We start from the raw sequence: 25,204 nt of genomic DNA, 5'->3' as shown, positions 1-25,204 counted from the left end.
AATACCCCAATATTTTATCAAAATATCTCTATATATTCCTAACATTTCATTAAAAACATTCATATGTTATTTAATATCAAAATACCCCCATATTTTTATAACATTTCTTAACCTCCTTGTATTTATATAACATTTCATTTAACACCCTCATACATTGTTTAATATCAAAATGTCTCCATATTTTTCTAATTTTTCATTTGATCTCTTATATTTATCTAATATTTTATTTAACACCCTCATATGTTGTCTTGTATCAAAATGTCCTTATATTTTTTCTAACATTTTATTTAAAACCTTCATATATTGTTTAATATCAAAATACTCTCATATTTTTTTAAAATTTTATTTTACCCCTATATTTATGTAATATTTCATTTAACACTATCATATGTTGTTTTGTATCAAAATGCCCCTATAATTTTCTAACATTTCATTTAAATCTTTCATACATTATTTAATATTAAAATGTCTCTATATTTTTCTAATATTTTTTAACCCTCTAATATATTATCAAATATTCAAATGTCCCCTTTATATAATATTCGAACTTGATTTAACAAATAAAATTAAATTTTGAATTAAAATTCGTATAAATACTTTATTCTCACAAATTGATTTTTTTATTTGAATTTAAAAACACGAAGTTTTTTCCTGTCAAACAAACCTATATTATCAAATATTGAGTAAAAATAAAAGTTTGAATAATGTGAGAAAGATATGAGAGTGGATGTTTATATAGAATTGATGAATGGTAGTTTTAACATTTTTAAAATTTTTTAAGGTATTTTTACTTGAGGCTTTAAAAAGAGGGTCTTTCTTTTTTTTTTTAGAAAATGAAACAGTTTAATTATTTGGGTATTTGAAGTGAAGTTTCTTCTTTTTTTTTTTTTAATTTCAAATTTGGTATTTAGACAAAAGAAAAGAATGCCTTCTAAAAGGGGGAACGGGTAATTGGCACAGGCTTTTTTGCGCTCTACTTGGCCCTCTTCTTTACCACAAATTTTGAGAAGAAAGAACATTGCACAATTACCATAATAGCTTCACCCACAATAACCATTTTGTGTCACAAATACCACACCAATATATACATAATAATAATATATACATAATAATAATTTAAACGCAGTGAATTACATTTTCCCACCCATTATTTGAAAGAAAACAAACACTTTTCACCTATAAATAGTATAAATAAAATATTTTCACTCAAAATTAAATTTTGTTAATGAAACAATTAAAAGTTTAATTTTAAATGAATAAATGTTATTTATATTAGTTAGGAATGAAAAAATACTTTTAGACCAATCTTAGATGGGAAAACGTTATTTACACTTTCCAATTTTATAGTTTTATTAACCATGAAATATATATTTGATGTATAATAGATTTTGAAAATATTTAATTACAAGATGATTGCAAAAAGGGTTGTATCCTTTCCATGTATGTGAGGGCAAAATCGACTTTTCAATTCAATTTAGTTTTAGAAGGTTTTAAGACCTCAACTGTACAAGACTTGGCCTGATAGCTTTATAAGAAGTTGAAGTAATGTTTTGAAGGATAGATTGGGTTAATTTCCTGGAAATGGCTACTTCTCTGCTGTCCCCTTATCTCTCTTCTCCCCATTTCTTCCATAAATTCTACCCCTTTACTTCTTCACTTCAATCGTCTAAACCCGTCTTCAAAACCTTCAAAGTCAGAGCTATCCAACAAAAAACAGAAGAATTAAAACCACCATCTTCCTCTTCTGCTGAGGAAGTTACTAAGAAGTATGGCCTTGAAGCTGGCCTTTGGCAGGTACCCTTTCCGTGTTTTTCTTCTATATTGCTTCATTAATTGTAGAATTTGCTAAATTAGAGAAGAAGGATGCAGTGATTATTTGATTTATCGTGATTTATAAATATTGGATTCGGAAGAGAGGAAAAAATAAAACACGAAGTCTTTTTTAATTTTAATTTATCTTCTCTATTATTATTATTTTTTAATTTATTACTTTTTTTCCTTTTTTTGGGGCCACCTCTCTTTATAACCAGGCAAATGAACGAAGTGATAACAAATTTCATTTATGTAATTTTAGCCTTTAGGATGGAATTGTGAACATGTGTTTATTTCATAATAATTAAATCGCGTATCAAAAACTTAATTTTATGTATTATGTTTAAAGTATTATATCGTATTATATGGTACAATTTTTAAAAAATAAAATAATTTAAAAAGTTTAATTGATATATCATTATTTTTTAAAAAAAAATCATAAACACCTTGAAATTTTAAGATTTCTTATATATATCTATATTAAATTATATTTTTTTCTAAAAAAGGTATCGATTCGTATTAATAATATGTATCATATCGTACAATATATCTACTGTATTGTATTAATTCAATACACCTCATGATACGGATTATTTTTCATTTGTATCGTATCATATTTTAGAATACGTATTTTGTATAGTAGATCATTACGGTTTATTCTAATGAGATAATAGGTAAGTTATGGAGAGAGATAAGATAAGGGGCATAAGCTTATCTATAACATGAAGAACATATTACTAGTATGGAAATACAATAAAAGCTGCATGGTGATTGAAGCATTCCTTTTGTTAAAGTTGTTTTCTTTTCCATTAAACAAAGCTTGCGTGTTGTATCTACTGGTTTGTAAAACTTAAGTGCCTTGTTTTTCAATGGATCTCTGAAGATATTCAGCTCAAAGGAGGAAGGAAAAGTGGAAGGAAAGGCAAAGAAATCAAGGGGGGATCAAGCGAAGGAACTACTAGCCAAATATGGAGGAGCATACTTGGCCACTTCCATTACTCTCTCTTTGATCTCCTTCGCACTCTGCTATGCTCTAGTTGCTGCGGGAATTGATGTTCAAGCTCTGCTACAAAAGGTAAAACCATTCAACAATGTCTCCTGTTGTGCAAAATTCACTTTGATTTCTTAAATTTGAGTGGAATTTTTTATGTTATAGGTGGGAATATCGACTGATGCAACTGGGCAACAAGTGGGGACCTTTGCTTTGGCGTATGCTGCACACAAGGCTGCATCTCCAATAAGGTTTCCTCCAACGGTAGCTCTCACTCCCATTGTTGCTAGTTGGATTGGAAAGAAAGTTGAAAAGGATGAATGAGCTGCTTATATCCCATATTGCTTAAGATGTATTACACATCTTTTGTTAATTCTTTATCCTTGTCCTCCATTTACTGTTTCTCACGTTAAAGAGTACAAAATTGCCTTCGTATTAATGAAAATTGTGTAAATGCTAATGACGATATCTTTTCCCCAATTTTAATATTAAGACATTAGGTTGATAGAAATGAAAGTATGCAAAATGCAGAAACTAGGCTCTAAAAGAGGCGATGCAACTAAAATCCAAATAAAGATGTAACTGTTTCTAGTCTCTTAAAATTTAAGGCCATTCCAACTACTGCTTCAGCAAAAATAATCAAAATCCTGTATTCTTAGTACCGGGCATATCAATGCTTGCACACCTTCATGATAAGCTTTCTGATGCATAAACAATACCAAGATGCTTCACGCCATTAAGTTGACACAGTTTTTATGCATCACAGTGATCACACTCGTAGCAGAAAATGACAATTTCAGTTTATCAATTTTTTCATGATATGATGAAAGCAAATAATAGTTTCTGATCATTTATTCAGATCATGATCAGATCCAATTTTTGCAGTTACATGATGCTAGTTGACACAATCGAACCAAAGGAATGCAACAATTTACAAGGGCTTGGAAGAAAAAAAAAAAAAAACATTCGAGCTTTACTTACTACGTCACATCGGATTATTCAAATTACTCAACTGTATAACACCCTGACACCTCCTTCCTATTCTTTACAGCCTCAGATTTCAAGTAACATCAGGCAATTCCCAGAACCTTGAGCTTGAAACTCCAGGAAGGTTCTAGATAAAGACATGTCCATTTACCTGTACTTATGATTTATCGACAGATTAAATTCACCTTCCAATATTAGCAGTTGATGATACCTCTGCTGGGTTGGATGGCGGAGTTTGGGCCCGTGGTGTGCTCACAGCAGCCATGGTATAATCTTCATGAAGATTACCCAGTTCATTCCATTCAACTGCAGCTATTTGTTGGGAGTCAGGGACTTCTGTATTTACAGCTCAATAATAAGCAGTAAAACAAGAAGAAATTAAGACTGAAATATCTAAATGAAAAGGATACATTCAGTCCGCCATATGTCTGTGATGCTAACTCCAGGATCCGATAAAAGCCAGTAATCTGCATCACTCTGAAAGGAAATGTGAAGCAATCAAACTTTGTGATAAGTGAACTCCATTCCACATGACAGACCTTGAAAAACTTAAAATTTTCAATAAAACTGCATCAACTATGTGTTCAAGAATGATTTTATTTCAAATATGAAAACCTTTACCCGTTTTTCTTTTCTTTAAAGAGATTTGAAACTAAACCACCCAATGGCCCACTCAGTCATTCAATCAACTACTTGAATAAAGCCATAGGCATTTAAGATCCCACTCTTTACACATAATAACAAGCAAACACACATGGTTCAGACATCTGGAAAAACAATGCCCATTCTTGTGCTTTAGAGAAAACATTTTTTAAATGAACAAATGATATTATCCAGAAGCGATGATAATTCACCCAAAAGAACATAAGAACTTACATCAATTTCTGAGGGAACAATCTTCATGATACCACTAACAAAGTCCTGTGAAGCGTTAAGATCTGTGCACTCTCTATGAGCATCTTGTCCCTGCATTTCAATCTCCTTCCCTCCACTCTCCTGTGTTATCATTGTTAATGCAGGATTCTCAACCAAGCCTGAATTTGATGGCAAGTTTGGGGTTGCCTCAGCACCATGAATCTCCTCAAATTTCTCTTCAAATTGACTAGAGTGACAGAAAAAGAGAGGCATCAGGATATCAGTTGAGAGGTTAAATGATATATTAACCATCAAGAAGTAATGGTACCTAACAAGGTAAACATCTATAGGACCCATTGTGCTTCTAAGAACTATTCTGTATCTTCTTTGGGGATAGTCAACAGCCTGGCACCGAAAGGAAAGGCCACAATAAGGAATACACATTCGCAAACACAAAAGCGAACTTTTTCACAGACTTGCATGCTTCTGGGTTTACCTCATCAGGATCAGGGACTTCCAGAGTAGTGCCATGGGGAGCTTTAATTGCTATCAAGGTTTCGTTCTACAAGAAGCAACTCATTAAGTACAAGCAGAGAAACTATCTCAGGAATATAGTGAACATACAACCAGTCAAAATCATTGATAGAAGCACAGAAAAGAAAAAGATTGTAACCTGGAAGCAGGGTAAATTCTTGATATCATCTTCTGTGACAAAAAGCCATCTGAGATCATACAAAAGTTAATTCAGTGGTATATCATTTAAAACACCTGATAACCATAAAATTACAACACGTTGGCATTAATTGAGAAGACATTTACTTTTGATTATTTTCATCTTCACTAAGGTCCCTCAATCTTTCTTGCATTTCTCTGCATAATTGGAAATGTCAGTACATGCCAAATGTAGCAAAAGGAAAATGTAATAGAGAAGCAATATCACTGAACTACAGAACCTTATCTGATCATCTAATCTGCGTTCCTCAATAGCAAGGCTTTCAACTTCAGCCTGCACGAGGAGAAATTTTTTTATTAAGCCAAATCCTGTAATTTCCTGCAATATTTGGTACTATAGGTTTGGCAAATAAACCACAAAAATGGTGTACACTTGAAAATTTTTTAAATTATACGCAGAGTAGAGAAGGAAAAAAAAAACAGAATCTATTGCATCTCATATGAGCCGTAAACTATCTACTTGCGGATAAAGATAAAAAATCTACATAGCACTCTACTCATCTTCATTATACAACTATTGACAGCATATGGTCAGTTCAAAGGATGGCCTTAGGAGAGATCAAGGTGATGGCAAATAAAACAGAACCTACAACAGAAGATAGATTGATTTTTGGTGTATGGACCAAGTTCTTGTTGCCTATCCTGACTAGGTAGCATAAGGGTTAATATTGAAGTTATGTTTCCACATCACTTTTTTCACGAGACTGATGAAGTTTGAAATATTAAAAGTGCTATGTGATAAATTAGAAAATCTCAACCTGAAAACCAAAAATTTAGTACTGAAATTTTTTAGCTAATTGCTAGCAATGTATTAAGTCTTCTGATCTAAATTATGGAAACCAATCATCAAAACTTAAAATTTTCGCTTAAAATATGTTTGCATATGCAATAGGTGTAACAATGGAAATAGTTGTTGGCTCATAGCAATGGTGGTTTTCTTGATAACAGTGGCAGCTTTTTAGTAACAGCAATATTAGTTATGAAGAAATTGTGGACATGTTGTTGTAGTAATAACGAGAATGGCAATTATACGATTATGGTGCTGGTATAATGTAGTGATATTGCTACTGGTAATGATGCAGAGGTGCATGCAGTTTTATGATAGTAGAGGTAAGTTTTATGTTGATCATAGTGGCAATCATATTAAATCAATTTTAAATAGTATTTATAGTAAGTTCATATTAAAACAAGTTAGAAAGAGGCATGGCTGATTCAATTTTAAGAGCTGAATGCAATAATCCAACATACACCAAGACACCAGAGAGAGTTCAAGTCAAGATGCAATACGTCAATCACCTGTATATTTGAAGCATTTTCATCAGCCTCCCCAGGCCTTGAAACATCGAGACCCCTAGCATCAATAAAAGTGTTGTGGAAAACAAAGAAATGATCAATTAGGATCAATTAGAATATGGGAAGGATCAATTAGGAATAATTAGAATCAATTGTAATTATTATATATTTATGATGTTTCCTCCCTACAGAAAATGTGTATGTATATAAACAACCCTAATCAAAGAGAAAAATACAATACAATGAATAAAATTCCTTCTTCCATTGGTTCATTTTGACATCGTATCAAAACTTTAGAAAATTTTCTTTGTTTCAGTGAGCCTTTATTGCCACTGTTTGTATCTTTCTGACTTTCACCATATCAGATAAAAAACAAGAAAGGGCAGATTGTCACTACAGAAACAGACAATCTATCTCAGTTCATTCCACCGTCTCATTCCTGTCAAAGTTGTTGCCATCTTCGTCTCATTCCACTGCACTGAGCTTAGATCTAACCCGCCATCTTCATCCGTAGAAACCTAAAATATTGTCGCCATCACTAGTCCTTTTGGGTCACTAGATCGTAATCTCATTGGCAATACTTTGATTCTCTCATAAAAAATTTGTGACAAGCCTCCCATCATAACCTTGGAAATTTTCTCTCACTTGCAATCTTCTCATCAGATTGTGGTTTACTATCAAGATCTCTTAGTGTTGATAGCTAGGTATTTGAACGAAGAGTCTAAACAATGGTTAGTTCTGTTGTTTTCAAAAGTATATCACCCATTTGATAAGTCATGTGCCACCAAACCAAACCAACATCGTTTTTTATAAGTGATAGATACTAGAAGTATAGGTGTGTCTTTGATATCAACTGGGTTTTTTATTTTACCAAGTGTATTATCAACACTTAAGAAACATCTCTAAGACAATTAGTTCTCTAGAGAAACCATCAAGTACGTGTTTACAAGAACATTCAGGTGAATTCCATATTTCTATTGGATTGGATGTCTCGGATCGAATTTTCGTCTACTCTTGGATTATTGACTCAAAAGTAACTGATCATGACTGATACTTATATAAAATTCACTACATATATACATTGCCCAAGTAGCAAGAAATTTGTCATTGTCAATGGATCACTATCTATTGTTGTTGGTATAAGAGATATTCAAAATAGTCCCTCACACTTAAATGTGTTTCATGTTTCAAGATTGTGTAGCAATCTTATCTACATACAAAATTTTACTCAAGATTCATGCTGCAATGTGATTTTTTAACCCACTCACTATGTAGTTCAGGATCAGGATTTGGAGAAGACAACTGGACTTGTTAAAGAACAAAAAGGGTTGTATTACTTTAAAGCACCAAGCAAATAGAATACTGTCAAGAATGAATCACACTTGTCCTTTCTTTCTGAACATCATCAGATCACTAAAGAAAAGGTAGGGCTTCATTATCGTAGACTTGGTCATGCATCATTTCACATTTTAGAAAAAAAAAATTATTTCCTTTATTGTTTAGAGGCTTAGATGTTGAAAGTTTCCACAGTAATGTATGTGAATTAGCAAAAGACAAACATGTAACCTTTTCAATTAGCAATAAAAGAAGTTTTGTTCCTTTCCAATTAGTTCATAATGATATTTGGGTCCTTTAAACATTCCTAATGTTTCTGAAGCAAGGTAATTTGTGTTGTTTATTGATTATTGTACTAGAGTCACTTGGATCTTTTAACTCAAACAAAAATCTAATGTTAGTATAATTTTCCGAAACTTTCATACCATGACCAAATCCAATTTGGTGTCAAAATCAAAAGTTTTAAGTCTGATAATTCTACAAACTACTTCAATTGAATTTTAACCTCATACTTTCAGAAGGAATAAATAATTCATGCACCATGTTGTATATACAACCCACAACAAAATGGGTAACTAAAAGGGAAAATGGTCATCTTAATGCAACCCAAGCCCTTTTGTTTCATAACAATGTGCATGTGTCTTATTTGGGGGAAGTTGTTCTCATAACCTAACATCTTATAAATCGCTTACATTTTAGAACTCTAGGCTTCAAGAGTCCTACGAAAATTTTCTCCAAATTTTATCCTAACCTATAAAGCCATAAATCACCTTAGGCCAAAAATATTTGGGTGTGTATCCCTTGTTCATGTTCAAAGTCACAACCGAGGAAAACTCGACCCAAGGGCCATCAAATGCATATTTGTGGGATATTCCTTAATACAAAAAGGCTATAAATATTATCATCCTCCTAAAAAATTCTAAGTCTCGACAGATGTCACATTTAATGAAAATGAATCTTATTTCACCACTCCTCTTCAGGGGTAGAATTTAGTCTTTGAGGGTAAGAATTGTATCTAAGTCTACTTTTCATAGATATTCCTTCATCCAAATAAACTATGTCACTTGAGTCATGAAATAGCAAACCCAAACAAATTGTGTCATCTATGCCTGTATTACTTGTGCTTCTGTCACCTAAGTCACAAAACAAAGAGTCCAAGCTCATTAAGACATAATAGCTAATCAAATGTACTGAAAGAGAAAAGCCTTGATCCTTGATCTTGCACAAGTCCAATAGTCTAATCTAAGTTTTGGGAATGAGATAACAAATTCTAACCTTTCTTGACAAATTGTGTCAGAATATGATCTTATTGCCATTAGGAAAGAAACCAAGGAATACACAAAACGAACTTTATATCCACTTTCTAATGTTGTGTCTTTTAAAAATTTTCACCATCCCATAGGAGGTTTTTTTGTATGCCTAAATAATATTTTCATCCCTACTGTCAAAGGAATTAGCTGGTCATTCAAAGCTAGCAGATTTTATGGCTGATTTTATGTCATTCATTTTATGGCAGATTTTATGCTTTATGGCTGATTTTATGTCATTAATTTTTTGGTTGATTTTATGCCATTCTATGGCTGATTCTATGGCAGATTCTATGTCATTCTGTGGCTGATTCTATGTCATTCTGTGGCTGATTCTGTGGTAGATTCTATGTCATTCTATGGCTAATTTTGTGGCAGATTCTATGGCAAACTCTATACCTTGTACAGCTGTAATTATTGCTGTAAATTCTCTATATTTTCCTTATTTAGGATGTACTAGCTGTAGGCTATTTTTAGACAGATTTGTATATGGTAGTTTAGCTATTTTTTAGAACTAAAATTCAACTTGTATTCATAATATATAATGGCATTCTTCTCCAAGAGGAGGACACCAGTTTTTGCTCAAAACTTTCTAAGATTATCATGGTATCAGAGCTTCGGTTCTGAATTCTCCTGTGTCTCTTCGTCTTAAATCCAACTCAGTCCTAGTTCAGTCCTTTGCTCTTAGTTATTTTGATCAAGTTATCTCAGCCTCATGTCTTCAGACAAGTATGATGTCTTCTTGATTCGTTTTAATGGCAAAAACTACTCAGCCTGGGCATTTCACTTCAAGATATTCGTCAAAGGCAAAGATCTACGGGGTCATATTGATGGCAACAAACCTGCACCTGACAAAGACAAAGACAAGGATGAGCACTCCAAGTGGGAAGTCAAGGATGCTCAAATCATGGCATGGATTTTAGGATCTGTGGAATCCGACATCATCTTGAATCTTCGACCCTTCAGAACTGCAGTTGAAATGTGGAATTATCTAAAAAAACTCTACAGTCAACACAACACTGCTCATCGATTTCAACTTGAACATGAGCTAGCAAATCTTCAATAGGGCAGTCTCACTATCTCTGATTTTTATTCTAGCTGCATAAATCTTTGGGCTGAATATACTGATATTGTCTATGCTACCTTACCGCCCGAAGGTCTTATCTCTGTTCAATGTGTACATGAAATTACTAAGAGGGATCAATTTCTTATGAAACTGAGATCTAAATTTGAAAGCACCAGGTCTACTCTGATGAATCGAGAAACAGTCCCATCCTTGGATGCATGTCTCAATGATTTATTTCGCGAAGAGCAACGACTTCTTACTCAAGCCACCATGGAACAACTTAAATCCACTTCTGTTCCTATGGCTTATGCAGCTCAAGGTAGGCCAAAAGGTAGGGACATGAGTATTATTCAGTGTTTTTGTTGCAAAGGATTTGGCCATTATGCTGCAGATTGTTCAAAAAAATTTTGCAACTACTACAAAAAGGATAGGCATATCATCAAGGAATGTCCTATTCGACCCCCCAAGAGATCTGGAACAGCATATACTGTCTCAGTTGGTTCCTCTAGTGCTGGTAGTTCTGTGGATACAACACATCTGACACAAAGTGCTCTTGCTCCTGTTCAATCTGTGACACCTGAAATGATTCAACAAATGATCATTTCTACATTTTCCGCATACCCTTCTCTAAACCTTCTCCTTGGTACTTTGATTCCGGGGCTTCCCATCACATGACAAACAATGCTAAATCTCTTACCAATGTGAGTAAATATCCTGGAAATCTCAAGATTTATACAGTTGATGGCAACTCTTTGCCTATCACTGCCACTGGTGATGTTTCTTCGTGTATAACCAATGTCTTTGTCTCTCCTAACCTTACCACTAATCTTGTTTCTGTCGAACAATTAGTTGAAAATGATTGTAAAGTGAAATTTTCTAAATCTGGTTGTGTTGTGCAGGATCAACAATCGGGGAAGATGATCGCAAGGGAGCCTAAAGTAGGACGACTTTTTCCTCTTCAATTTCCTATGTCTCTATGTTCCTCTTTACCTGTTATCACTTGTAATTCTACTTATGTTGATTACCGAGCATGGCATAAACGTCTTGGACACCAAAACTCTAATGTACTTCATGCTTTGCTAAATTCTGGTTTACTTGGGAATAAAGGATCACCATCTCTTAGTACTGTTCAATTTGATTGAAATTCTTGTAGGCTTGGAAAAAGTAAAGTTTTGCCATTTCCCATTCACACACCTAAGATAGTCCAGCCTTTTGATTTGATACATAGTGATGCATGGGGAATGGCACCAATTACTTCCCATGCTAATTACAAGTATTTTGTCACTTTTATTGATGATTATAGTCGCTTTACATGGATTTATTTTCTGCATTCTAAAGATGAATTGTTTTCAGTTTTTAAGCTTTTTCATGCATATATTCAGACACAATTTTCTGTCAATATCAAAATTCTTCGTTCTGATAATGGGGGTGAGTACATGTCTCATTTATTTCAAAAATTTCTGCAAACCAATGGTATAATTTCTCAAAGGTCTTGTCTTTCAACCCCTCAACAGAATGGGGTGGCTGAAAGAAAGAACCGTCACCTTCTAGATGTTGTTTGCACCCTTCTATTAGAGTCATTTGTACCCCCTCGTTTTTGGTGTGAAGCCCTCTCCACTGTTGTCCACCTTATCAATAGGTTGTCTTCTCCCACCTTGAACCATGTTTCTCCTTTCTTTCAATTATTTGGTCATACCCCAAATTACTCTAACCTTCGCACCTTTGGTTGTGTGTGTTATGTTCATCTTCCTACACATGAACGCACAAAACTAACAGCTCAAGCTGTTCAATGTGCTTTTCTAGGATATTCGATGCACCAAAAAGGTTTTCTTTGTTATGATCCCAACCTCCGACGTATTCGGGTTTCTCGAAATGTGATTTTCTTTGAAAATCAGTATTTTTTTTCCACACACAAGGATGACCTTTCTCCTTCATTCTCTGTTTTGCCAATATTTACTAACTCTTTTGCAGATTCCGTACCTTCTAAGCCTCTCATAGTCTACCAACGACGCAAGTTTTCAACACCTCTTGGGCCTCCTCCAACTCATTCCCTTAATGTTGATCCTGTTCCAGCAACTGCAACAGCACCTCTAAGACAAAGTACTCGAGTTCGTAAACCACCAGATAGGTATGGTTTCACCTCTCTTTTATCTTTGACAGCCACTGTGTCTTCTATTCCTATTCCTTTATCCTATAAACAGGTAATGGAGCATGAATGTTGGCGGAGAGCTATTGAAACAGAACTTCTTGCACTTGCAGAAAACCAAACCTGGGATGTTGTTCCATGTCCACCATCTGTGAAATCTCTTGGTAGTAAGTTTGTGTTTTCTATCAAGCTCCGTTCTGATGGATCCATAGAACGTCACAAAGCTCGGTTGGGGGTTCTTGGCAACAAGCAAGAGTATGGCCTAGACTATGATGAGACCTTTGCACCGGTAGCCAAAATGACCACTGTACGAACAATCCTCGCCCTTGCTGCATCACAATCATGGTCTTTACATCAAATGGATGTAAAGAACGTTTTCTTACATGGTGATCTCAAGGAGGAAGTTTACATGAAACTCCCCTGCGGTATGCCTACTTCTTCCCCTAATGATGTTTGTAAACTAAAACGCTCTTTGTATGGATTGAAGCAGGTACCGTGAGTATGGTTTGAAAAGTTTCAATCGACTCTTCTTGGTTTTTCATTTACTCAAAGTCAGTATGATTCCTCCCTTTTTCTCCAACAGACATCTAAGGGCATAGTTGTTCTCCTTATTTATGTGGATGACATTGTTATCACCGGTTCTGATATGGAGGCTATTTCTAAACTTCAGAATTTGTTGCACTTGACTTTCCACATGAAAGATCTCGGCCAACTTACCTATTTTTTGGGGTTAGAGGTGCATCATCAGCCTCAAGGTATCTTTTTGAATCAGCACAAGTATATTATGGATTTGGTTCAACTAGGTGGACTTACAAACACTAATTCTGTTGACACCCCAATGGAAATTAATGTGAAATATCGACGTGATGAAAGGGAACTTCTTGAGGATCCTACTTTGTATCGGAAGCTGGTTGGAAGTCTTATTTATCTAACTATCACCCGCCCAGACATCTCTTATGTTGTCCATATTGTCAGCAAGTTCATGCAAGCTCCTCGACATCTCCACCTATCTGCAGTCCGCCGCATCATCAGATATATCCTTGGCACACCTAGTCGTGGCTTATTCTTCCCTACTGGTTCTTCCCTCAAATTACAAGCCTATAGTGATGCAGATTGGGCTAGTTGCCCAAACACAAGAAAATCAACTACAAGATGGTGCATGTTTCTTGGTGATGCTTTTATCTCTTGGAAATGCAAGAAGCAAGACTCGGTCTCCAAATCATCCACTGAGGCAGAGTACCGCGCCATGTCTACTGCATGCTCCGAGATCATTTGGTTACGTGGTCTTCTAACAGAGCTGGTTTCTCCCAAGATCAACCTACTCCCTTACATGCTGACAACACTAGTGTCATCCAAATTGCTGCCAATCCTGTCTACCATGAACGCACGAAGCACATAAAGGTTGATTGTCACTCTATCCGGGAGGCCTATGATCGCCAAGTTATCACTCTCCCATATATCTCCACTACTCTTCAGATTGCAGATATTTTCACGAAATCCATGACACGTCGGCGACATAACTTTCTTGTTAGCAAATTGATGCTTGTTGACTTACCAGCATCATTTTGAGGGGGGATGTCAAAGGAATTAGCTGGTCATTCAAGGCTAGCAGATTTTATGGCTGATTTTATGCCATTCATTTTATGGCAGATTTTATACTTTATGGCTAATTTTATGTCATTCATTTTATGGCTGATTTTATGCCATTCTATGACAGATTCTATGTCATTCTGTGGCTAATTCTGTGGTAGATTCTATGTCATTCTATGGCTAATTTTGTGGCAGATTCTATGGCTAATTTTGTGGCAGATTCTATGGCAAACTCTATACCTTGTACAGCTGTAATTATTGTTGTAAATTTTCTATATTTTCCTTATTTAGGATATACTAGCTGTAGGCCATTTTTAGACAGATTTATATATGGTAGTTTAGTTATTTTTTAGAACTAAAGTTCAACTTGTATTCATAATATATAATGGCATTCTTCTCCAAGAGGAGGACACCAGTTTTTGCTCAAAACTTTCTAAGATTATCACCTACTAATATATTTGAGGCATTGTTTAAAGAAAACTGGAGACAAACTATGGATGCAAAAATGGAAGCCTCAGAAAAGAATAAGATATAGGAGTTGGAGACAAACTATGAATGCAAAGATGGAGGCCTCAAAAAAGAACTAAGATATGGGGCTTGATGAATATGCCTATAAGAAAGAAGCCAATAGGATGCCATTGGGTATATACTTTGATGAATATTGTCAAAATTCTTCTATCTTTAGCAACCAACTACGACTAAGACTTGCAACAATTTGATGTAAAAACAAGCATTTCTTCATGGAGATCTTGAAGAAGAAATCTACAAGGAAATCCATCTAGATTTGGAAACAACCCAGCCACGAATCAAGCATGTAAGCTCCAAGGGCATGGTTTGAGAGGTTTGCCTATGTGATGATAAGTATGGGGTACAAACATAGTTAAGGAGATCATACGTTGTTTGTCAAAGACTCAGATTCAAAAGGAGTAATGGTCCTTCTAGTATATGTTAAGGACATCATTATGATAGGAAATGATGACAAGGAGAAATTGTCTCTAAAGCAATGCTTGGCCAAGGAATTTAAGATTAAAGAGCTAGGAAAACTAAAGTAATTTCTAAGAATTGAAGTTGCACACCTTTATAAAAAGAATCTTCATCTTTCTACAAATGTTACGGACCTTCTCACAGAAACGGGAAAACTAGCATGTAAACCAACAAGCACACTAGTAGAACCCAATAACAAGTTAGGAGAGGCATAAGAGAATAGCGATGTAAATAGAAAGATGCACCAATGTCTAGTAGAAAGACTCATTTATCTATTTCACACCAGACCAGATGTAATCTATTTTGTTGGAGTAATTAGTCAATTCATCCACAAACAAAAGGAGATTCATTTGCAAGTTGTCAATTGAGTGATGCAAAACCTTAAAGGAACTCCAAGGAAAGGTATCTTATTTGACGAAACACAGGATTAATACTTGAAGCATATACAAATGTAGACTATGATGGATCAACGATTGACAAGAGGTCAACATTTGGATGTTGCACCTTTCTTGGTGGGAATCTTATTACTTGGATAAGCAAAAACAAAATGTTGTGGCAAATCTAGTGAAGAGGCAAATTTTTGTGCAATGACTAAAGGAATTTGTGAGCTTTTATGAGTGAAGATCATTCTAGAAGACTTGAAGATCAAATAGGATGGACCAATGAAATTATTGTGACAAAAAATCAACAATTAGTATTGCCTCTAACCTAGTGCAACACAACCGAACAAAGCACAAAAAAGTTGACAGACACTTTATTAAGGAGAAGTTGGAAACTAGGTTGAACTACACACCTTATGTGTCTACCAGATTTCAACTTGTTGATGTGCTTACCAAAGGGTTAAGCAACATAGTGTTTCAAACGATTGTTTCCAGACTGAGAATAGAAAATATCTACTCACTTACTTGAGGGAGAGTGTTAAGGAAAGAATCAATCAGGAATAATTAGACTCAATTTTAATTATTTTGTGCTTATGATGTTTCCTTCTTTATAGAAAAATATGTATGCATATAAACAACCCTAATCAAAGGGAAAAATACAATATAGTGAATACGATGCCTTCTTCCATTTGTTAGTTTGACAGGTGTAAGTCAATGCAGATCAAAATAAAAACCTATTAAACTATAAGTTTAGAAAATTCAAGATATAAATACATACTTCCACTGAATTCTGTTCTTGAGTTTCTTCTCTATGAGACCAATACCTTCCAAGACATTTGTTATGTCATATATCCGCCTCTTTTGCACCTGTGGCAAAGGAAAACCTTCCAGTAATTGAACATTATGATATAAAGTTGGACGAATATAAGAAGTTTCTGTCACCTCTAAAGTGTCAGCGGCTTTATTTAAATCAAGAATACCATCCTCAGCGTGCTTGATCAAATTTATGAACTTCTTTGTCAAAAGCCCTGAAGTAAAGGACATTATTTCACTCTTAATAATGAACTTGCTCTATGTCAAAAGCTCGACATGGAGAAATTTAGCAAAAACCACTGCTTATACATTAATTTAGAAAAGAGTAACCAGGAAATGCAAAAGAATAAAAAAATTACCAAGGGAGCTGTCATAGCGGCAGGGACCAGTTGGTGTGAGATTGTTGCCTGGTGAAGCTGTCAATATAGAAAAGTTATTTAATCAATTATATCTACCTTTATCTCGTTTTAGCCTGCTCATAAGTTGACTGTTTGTTCATATAAAGATAACTACAATTATAGTGACTCATCTTTCTTATTTATACCATTCAATCAGTAAAGAGAAATATCCTGCGATTACAAACTTAAGACTTGCTCAAACTTAAATTGGTAATGCTTACCAAGATTTGAGGCTGAAGTTTGTGGTCCAGATTTACTATTCTTTGCAAGCCTAGATGTTTTCTGCACCTTTCCCCCTTTTCCTGATATAGGTGTCTGGAGAGAGCTGTTAACTATCTCAGTGCATACAGGGCTAGCTGTCTGCTCACTTGACTCAGCTTCATGATCTGCTGGGTCACTCTTCCGCTTTAATTGCTAATAAACACCATTTAGTTTTTTAAATCACAATGAGCAAAATGGGCAAGAAATTTAGGAATATAATGATTCAAATAAAGTAGCAAAATTCATGTCTGCAACCAAAAATATAAGTGTCATTTAAGTTGTGTTGCAGGTCACAGAACACTCAAACAAAAGAAAAACTGTATAAAAGCCTCTTTCATTAGGTAATATATAATAACAACCAGACAAATAAGTGTATACAGCTTTCCAGTCTTATAAAATAAGAAGATTCACTGAAGATACACACTGAAAATCCAAATAGCAATTCCCTTCAAAAAGAGAAGTCAAGAAAAAAAGAGAAGAGAAAAGAAAAGAAAAGAGAGAGAGAGAGAGAGAACATAAATCGCCAGCATTGCATTTTTTTAAATAAAACCACAACTGCAGCACCAGTTAGCATAAACCAAGTCATCAACAAAAAGATCAATTTTTTTCTAAACACCAGAGATCTAAGCTGTAAACTCCCAAAGTTTCAATATTAATGACAAAAAGAAATTGTGATGTATACCTGCCACCTTTTAAGTTTCAGTAACTGAAAGATTTAGAGAAGCTCCATTTTGGTACAGCAAAAAGGTAGCAAACAAACAAAAGAAAAGTATGCACTGTTAAGTAATAGCAACAAACTGTGCAAGACTACAGGATGGGGTAAAGTTAAAGGAATATGTTTTATTTCCTAAGGCTCCATCCATAGTTCCTTGGATCAGACTTAGTGACATTCATAAAGATCAGCACAGCAAGTCAGCAACTACCAAATCCAAAACAATCTTAAAGATAAAGGAGGAGGGATATACATAGCACAGTGGCATACAGTAGTCATAATGCTATAGCAAAGAAAGAGACGATGTATTTGGGTAGGAGGTCTATAAAATATATCAATCACAACTACAAAGCTTTTATATAAATATATATGCACATATTCAAAAAGATAAGTACTACTAAACATGTGTTCCAATGCCAGGAGCCGCAATGTAAAATTATTAGGCTACAATATATTTTACATGTATCCTTGCAACACATTCATTTCAAGGTATCATTTATTGTAGATCACTTCAAGCTGGTCAAACAACTTGCAAAACATGCAAACCATAATGTACGTTATCAACTTGCCATAGAGATACTGAACTGAAACCACAATAAGAAGAGAAGTCATCATAGAAGAAATCTTCTGACACACCATATCATTGGGATTTGGGAAGATGTTTGAATTAAGTAACAATGCATATCAAGCGAACTAAGCCTCACTCCATACAACACTGTTCAGTTTATCAAAACTCCACTATTAGCATTTTGTAATTCCATCTAATATAATATTCAGATTAATCTATCTCAGGCAGTCATATATTGTCTTGTGATGCAGCGTTCCATGCCATAGAGGGTCTGTCTATTCTGAATATTCTAGTCCAGAAAAGTAAAAATGAGCTGTGAGGGTTGATCATCTTTCCTATAAGCACATGTAGCCACATCTGGTCACCATTCAAAAGACCGCTACAGTGAAGAATTTTATTTGTCCATTCCATTTGAGTTCTTTTTTATGAACTTATTCAATGTGTGCATAAAGCACAACAAGGGCCAACATCATTATGACAAGAATATCAAGTGAATCAGAGTCCTAAATTCTTTTTCTTTCAATTTATACTTTCTTGTTTGGTCTCATTAAACAGTAAGCTACAAAAAGCCAAAGTTTCATTAACCATGAATTGAAATTATTCCAGATCATCTTCCATGGTTCAAACTAACCAAGCCTTTGGAAGCCTCATCACATGAAAAAACCATAAAAAATAACTTGCACTATCAATGCTAACAATGCACTAATCAAAAGCATTCATATATCAAATCAATTCCGACTGTGGTGCATGACTCAAGGAATTCAACTTGCTTCACTCTTCCAAGCTTTTAGACCAGTTACAGTTTTATCATTCATGATCTTTGTTGTGATATTCATCCATACTTGCATTCTTTTACATGAACCACTAAAATAATAAACAGCAGATGTATTTTGTCAATTTACAACTTCTGCCCTGTAATTCTTTTAATGAACCACCATAGGAGGAAGATTTTCTTATGAAAAAAAATTTTCTATCATCAACTAGTCAATATCAGTTTCTATATCTAGGAACATCAGTCAACGTGCCTTCTATAAATTCCAACAAACTGGAGTAAATCTAAGATAGAAGAGCATAAGAAAAACACCGGATGTTCACTAGCCAATATAAAAATTTAAAATGACATGGTTTAAACAATGCTTTAGGCATCTAGAAAAATATAATTAGATTTCTAAATTAAAATTTTCTATCTGGCCTTATTAAAAAACCGCAGAGAGAAACATGAAGAATGCACACATCAACAGATTTATGGGTTATGAAATACGAGTGTTCGTTTATGCTCAGCAAAAGTAGTTGGTTGCCTTAAGTAGCTCATTAAAACTTCAACAAACATGTTGGAGGCCTCCAGAAGAGAATATTATTGACATGTGCACTGAAAGCATTTTTATCAATAATTGGAAGCAAAGGGAAAATGCTAGAAAAATCAAAGAAAAGAGTGAAGATAATGGTTTCACAGAATTACTAACATCCAAATGAGGCTTCAGCTTTTTATAAATGATTGCTTGCAAGAAGCTAAAGATATCTCCACAGAATCTCCAAACTAAATGCTAAAATTTCATCAACAAAACCAAACCCTTCATTGACAACAGATATTGGAGCATCACACTTCACAACGAAACTAGTGGCAATCAAAAGCGCTGTTCTATTCAGAACTAGCAACCAAAAAAATTAACAAAGATAAAACTAACAATATCAAGAAGAAAGTGCTTATTTCTTTTGCAACATCTACACATACTCAACACAATTTAAAGAAAACCTCAATTCCATGAACTGCGAACGAATTGGGACCACCAGTTCCTTTCAAGAGCATCTAATCCTTAATACTAACACTTATACTGTCTCCCACACAGATTCCCACATTAAACAAACAAAGAAGCACAAATATCGGTAAGTTCATATGTTTAGTGCACGGCTATATATCTTCTCCCTCATGACAAGCAGCATTTATAATTCACTACCCTTATAAAAACCAAAGTATTAGCAGAAATTGACCATATAAATTCCGATTTAGCAAACATAAATCCGCATTCAATTGAAAACAATGAACGCGCACCCCTACAATTTAAACAAACCCAAGTCCCAAAGAACTAATCTCATAACCAGTCACAAAAACCCACATCCTAAAACTCATACAAGCAGATCCTCACAAAATTCACCCATCAGAAACCACTAAATCACAATTCTACTAAAAAAAGGCAAACTCAGAAGTTAAAGTAACAAAATTAACCAAAAATCGAAAATTAAAAAAAAAAACCCAAAAAGCAAAATTTAACATCAAAAAAAGACTTAAAAAGATAAACTTACTGGAGATTTAAATACAATGCCCTCGGGTTCTTGATCCGGTTGGCGACGAGGGTCGGCAGCAAAGCGGTGATAATCAGCGGGAACTGTAAAAGGCGGCTTCATAGAAGAATAGGGGAGCTGGCGCTTAAAGGACTGCTGCATGGAAGTGTCATTGGACTGTGTAGTGGAGTTGTGCGTTTGTGAATTAGACATGGAAAACTGAAGTCAAATGGAGATTGAATTATTCGGTTTGGGTAATTCTGAAGCAAGGGTTTGGGTTTTTTTTTTTTTTTGAGAAGAACAGATAAACTGAAATTGGAGATGTATTGAAGTGAAAGTGATTGGATCAGAGGAATTGGAGAAGAAAGAAGGACGGGATCTGGTGTTTGGGAAGAGAAAAGAAAAAAAAAAAAAAAAGCGGGAGATTGAAAGAGAGAGAAAGAGAGCAGAAAACGAGGGAAAGAGTTGGGGAAGGAGGGAACTTGGTTCGGATATTGATGTGGAGGGAAGCGCTTATAATTAATTCATAAATATTTTTTTTTGTCCATTTATTTTTGGGAGAAGGACTATTTCCCACCCATCTTTTGATGCTTTTTCAAAATGTCACCCACAACAGATAAAAATTCAGTTTTTTCACCTATGAGCTGTTAAAATGGATGATATCTGTTTGCATAAAGATAAAATATCCATTTTACCCTTGTTAGATGAAATAACAAAAATACCCCTCAATTTAATTTCTCAAAATTGATGTGAGGGTTTTACCATTCACCCTCCTTAGGTTTTAGAAACTAACATTTTCACCTTACCTAAAGTTTTTAAACTTTAAAAACTAACATTTTCACCCCCAAACCTAGGGTTTTCATATTTTTCAAAATATAGTCGCCCCCCATAACTTTCAAAACTAGCATTTCACCCCCATTCTTCAACTTCATCTCCCGACGTCTTCTCCGGCATCGTCACTGGCCTCCTCCTTCTCCTGGTGCGACGGCGGTGGTGCGACGAAGAGATCTTCATCTCCTCGTCGCACGGTACGACGAAGAGACAGAGATCTCTTCGTCGCACGATGCGACGAAGAGACCTCTCTTCGTCGCTCGTCGTCCAGATCTGGGAGATCGCTCGACGAAGGTCTCTCTTCTTCTCTCTTCGTGGCTCGTCGCATCTAGAAGACGCAACGACGAAGGACGACGAAGCATCGTCCTTCGTCTGTTCTTCCAGATCTGGACGATGCTTCGTCGTCCAGATCTGGCAACGAAGGGTCATCCTTCGTCGTCCTTTGTAGTCGGAGATGGGAGATCAGTCGAATGCGTCGGCCGTCGATGGTGGCCGAAGAAGGAGCAAACTCTAGGGGTGAAATCTAAACTTTTCAAACTTTGAGGATGGGTTAGTTATTAGTTTTTAAAACCTGGAGAGGGGAAACAATAAAATTTAAAAGTTTTAAGGTTTTAAATAGCAAATGACGATTTTGCCCTTGTTCCTAACTGAAAAATTGGACGGCAGTTTGGTCACGGGTGAGAAAACTAGATTTTCATCTGCCGTGGGTGGCAATGTGAGACGCATCAAAAGTTGGGTGGGAAATAGTCCTTCTCCCTTTATTTTTTCGTTTAACAGCTGTTTTGCTTCCCTTGTCTGTCACCCATCTTTAAAAAACATTCTAGGCTGAATGGCCATTTTTCACCTCAGGTTTGATGTAAAAGTAACATTCCAAAATAGGTCGAATTGAATTTGAAGATTTTTTAATTTGGTCTAATTTAAATAAAAAATTATTTAATTTAAATTTATTAAGTTAATATTAAAAATGATTCGAATTTAATTCAAATTTATTATTAGGATATACGGTTTAAATTTATAGTTTAATTTATAATTTATTGACAAAACGATATCATTTTATCATTATTTAATATAATTAAAATAGAACCACGAGCCAAATTTAAAGTAAATCAAGTTATCTATCTAGTTTGTGAGTCAGATCAAATTGAACTCTCTCTAATTTAAATTTGATCCGATTTTAAAACGAATCAAATCTCTTAACTCAAACTCAATTCTTATTCGAAATAAATAAATTTAAACCAAATCAAATTAAATCGAGTTAGCTCGATTGCAAAAGCAATATAATATGCACATATTTTTTAGTGTATAATTAGTTACATAAATAATATATTGTTATATAATTAAATATTATTTTATTATCAATTTTAAATATTTTAATTATATGATGATATATAATTTATACATTTAATTATATATTTAAAAATATATAATTTTATCGTAGATGAAATGATAAATTACCACATGTTAAATTGGAAAAAGCAAATTTCTCACCCGCCTGCACTATTAATTTTAATAGTAGAAAAGTGTTTATATAATTATATTTAAATGTTATAATAAAGATATATCGGTTAGTATCAATATTATTTTTTAAAAATTTATTAAAGATAAATAATTTTTTTTATTTTATTTAAAAAATTATCATATTTACTTTAAATATTTTAAAGATATAATATAATTTTAATAATTTATAATATAATATTTATGTCTCTTATTTATTATATATTTGGAGGTGTAACTATTTTTTTAGAATTATTAAATAATATTTTAAAAATTTTATAAACACCATTAAACTTTTTTTAAATTTCAAAAACCCTTTTTAAATATTATTAATATTTTATATATTTTTAAAAGTAATAATTTAATCTTAAATATATAATTATATATCATTAATGCTCCTACATATATTTGTATCTTAAAATTAATATAAATTAGCATATAAAATTATATAATAAAATTTTGAGAGTAAAATATTATTTAACTTGATTTTTTCTATAATTTTATAAAATAAATTAATAGGATTTGATTTAAAAATTTTAATAAATAGATAAAATTTGAATTTTTCAAATTTAACCAGCAAAAATTATCATTTCATTATTCTTTGGATGAAAATTAGTTATTTGGCCAATATATTATTAATTAAAAAATAATATTTTAAAGGGTATAGAAAATATTTAAAAGTCTTCTTAGTTTTAAATATTTCTTATATTGTTTAAATTAAAATAATGGTATACTATTTTCAGTCTCATTAGGATTGAAAATTCTAATCCTATTAGTTTGAATATAATTTTTGCTTCAAAAATTTTATAAATACAAAAGATTATCTAAGAAAAGGGGAGAAAACAGAAAGACAATATTATTTATAAAATTAAAAAAATAGAAGTTTTATTGTAATACACAATTATTAATAATTATGCCATGGATGCAGATATTTTAAGAATTGTGTCAAATCATGTTAAAATTCTCATACTGTTATAAACAGTTTGAACGATATTGTCCGCTTTGGGCTTCAGGCCCGCACGGTTTTGTTTCTCTTATGAAAATGCGTCATTCAAGTTAAGGGCTTCTGGCCCCTGCCTATATACACGCTCAGTAGACAGAACGAGAGCAATGTAGGACTTCAGGTCACAACACACCCTCTCATCACTATCGTGCTGATAACGTGTTATAAACAGTCTGAACGATATTGTCCGTTTTGGGCTTCAGGCGCGCACGGTTTTGTTTCTCTTATGAAAACGCGTCATTCAAGTTAAGGACTTCTGACCCTTGCCTATATACATGCTCAGTAAACAGAACGGGAGCGATGTGGGACTTCAGGTCACAACACATACTATATTTTTTCCTTTCATTTTCTTTTCTTTATCTAAGTGATATTCATAATTTTATACTAGTAGACACATTATAATCTTTTTGTATTCTAATCATTACTACTTTAACTTGTCTTGTAAAAAGGTGTATACGTTAGTTAGTAACGAATAATCATTATAGTAGTCGAATCGTATATCAAAAATATAATTTTTTATATCGTATATTACGTTATATCATATTATATATCTTTTAAATAATAAAAATTTATAATTAACGTGTCATCATTTTAAAAAATATCACAAATACCTATAACATTTTAAAGTTTTTCATATACAACCCTACTACATTATTATTTTCTCTAAAAATGTGTATTGATCTATATCGGTAATATATATTATATCATACAATATATTTTTGGTATCGTATTAATTTGATACATTTTATGATACATATCATTGTCCACTTGTATCGTATCATATCATAAAAGACTATTATGTGTCATATGATATTGATAACTATAGTAATCACATCAATAGTTTAGTGCTAAAATGAGCGCATCTATCACATTCCACCCTTAACAATCTTTACAAATCTCGATAATGGCTAACAATGGATGACATAGAAAAACCTTAGACAACTAGCCATCTAAAGATTTGGAGAATAACCCAAAACCTTCCTCATCTACGTATTACAATTAGCCCATCTTTAAGGTTGACACATCACAATTTGAACAAAGTAAAACTCTTAAGCCCAAATAAGTTACAAACAACTATCCCAACATTATTCAATAGGTGCATAGTTTTATCTCGATAATGTATACCCTGCTAAAATGGCATATCTCCATAAAAGAAACAATTCTATAAACATCAACTCTACACCAAAAGACTACTTGATTGTAGCAACAACAAGAGCAATGAAGTGATAATTAGAGGATCCTAAATCCTTCTCAACACAACTCCAACCTAGAGCTCGTTGGCTCCTAAAAGAGTCCATCTGATAGGAAAAAATCAAAGTCTTTTGGAGTATCAGACACTACATACGAACCTATCAATGCGTTGACC

At 33.7% G+C, this 25,204-nt stretch overlaps 2 protein-coding genes across 4 annotated transcripts; one reads left to right on the top strand and one right to left on the bottom strand.

Moving 5' to 3' along the window:
- Positions 1-1,532: 1,532 nt before the first annotated feature.
- On the top strand, positions 1,533-3,263 carry LOC123208382. The gene is made up of 3 exons (XM_044625857.1): positions 1,533-1,794; positions 2,696-2,887; positions 2,969-3,263. Exons 1-3 carry the CDS (start codon positions 1,582-1,584, stop codon positions 3,125-3,127), a joined length of 564 nt encoding a protein of 187 aa, XP_044481792.1. The 5' UTR covers positions 1,533-1,581; the 3' UTR covers positions 3,128-3,263.
- Positions 3,264-3,581: 318 nt separating this feature from the next.
- LOC123208381 (transcription factor E2FB-like) lies at positions 3,582-21,013 on the bottom strand. 3 transcript variants are annotated; one of them, XM_044625855.1, is made up of 14 exons: positions 20,532-21,013; positions 16,911-17,103; positions 16,651-16,707; positions 16,421-16,506; positions 16,257-16,345; positions 6,674-6,728; positions 5,599-5,651; positions 5,465-5,515; positions 5,319-5,367; positions 5,142-5,207; positions 4,974-5,050; positions 4,667-4,892; positions 4,201-4,267; positions 3,582-4,096 (listed from the first exon to the last, which is right to left on the bottom strand). In XM_044625855.1, exons 1-14 carry the CDS (start codon positions 20,721-20,723, stop codon positions 3,972-3,974), a joined length of 1,386 nt encoding a protein of 461 aa, XP_044481790.1. In that variant the 5' UTR covers positions 20,724-21,013; the 3' UTR covers positions 3,582-3,971. The 3 variants fall into 3 exon arrangements, with proteins under 3 accessions (XP_044481790.1, XP_044481791.1, XP_044481789.1); XM_044625856.1 differs by having other exon boundaries at positions 3,582-4,102; positions 16,911-17,094; positions 20,532-21,012; XM_044625854.1 differs by having other exon boundaries at positions 3,582-4,102; positions 20,532-21,011.
- Between the last annotated feature and the right edge of the window lie 4,191 nt (positions 21,014-25,204).

Source organism: Mangifera indica, chromosome 2 (assembly GCF_011075055.1).
Source record: "Mangifera indica cultivar Alphonso chromosome 2, CATAS_Mindica_2.1, whole genome shotgun sequence".
In the NCBI taxonomy this organism is placed as follows: domain Eukaryota; kingdom Viridiplantae; phylum Streptophyta; class Magnoliopsida; order Sapindales; family Anacardiaceae; genus Mangifera; species Mangifera indica.
This window is presented reverse-complemented; position numbering and strand designations above follow the sequence as displayed.

Coding starts and splice junctions, on each gene's coding strand:
- LOC123208382 (XM_044625857.1), top strand. CDS start 1,582: ATGGCTACTTCTCTGCTGTCCCCTTATCTCTCTTCTCCCCATTTCTTC. Junction 1,795..2,695: donor TTGAAGCTGGCCTTTGGCAG/GTACCCTTTCCG, acceptor GGATCTCTGAAG/ATATTCAGCTCAAAGGAGGA. Junction 2,888..2,968: donor TTCAAGCTCTGCTACAAAAG/GTAAAACCATTC, acceptor TTTATGTTATAG/GTGGGAATATCGACTGATGC.
- LOC123208381 (XM_044625854.1), bottom strand. CDS start 20,723: ATGTCTAATTCACAAACGCACAACTCCACTACACAGTCCAATGACACT. Junction 5,652..6,673: donor AAAATGCTTCAAATATACAG/GTGATTGACGTA, acceptor CTCCTCGTGCAG/GCTGAAGTTGAAAGCCTTGC. Junction 5,516..5,598: donor AGATTAGATGATCAGATAAG/GTTCTGTAGTTC, acceptor CCAATTATGCAG/AGAAATGCAAGAAAGATTGA.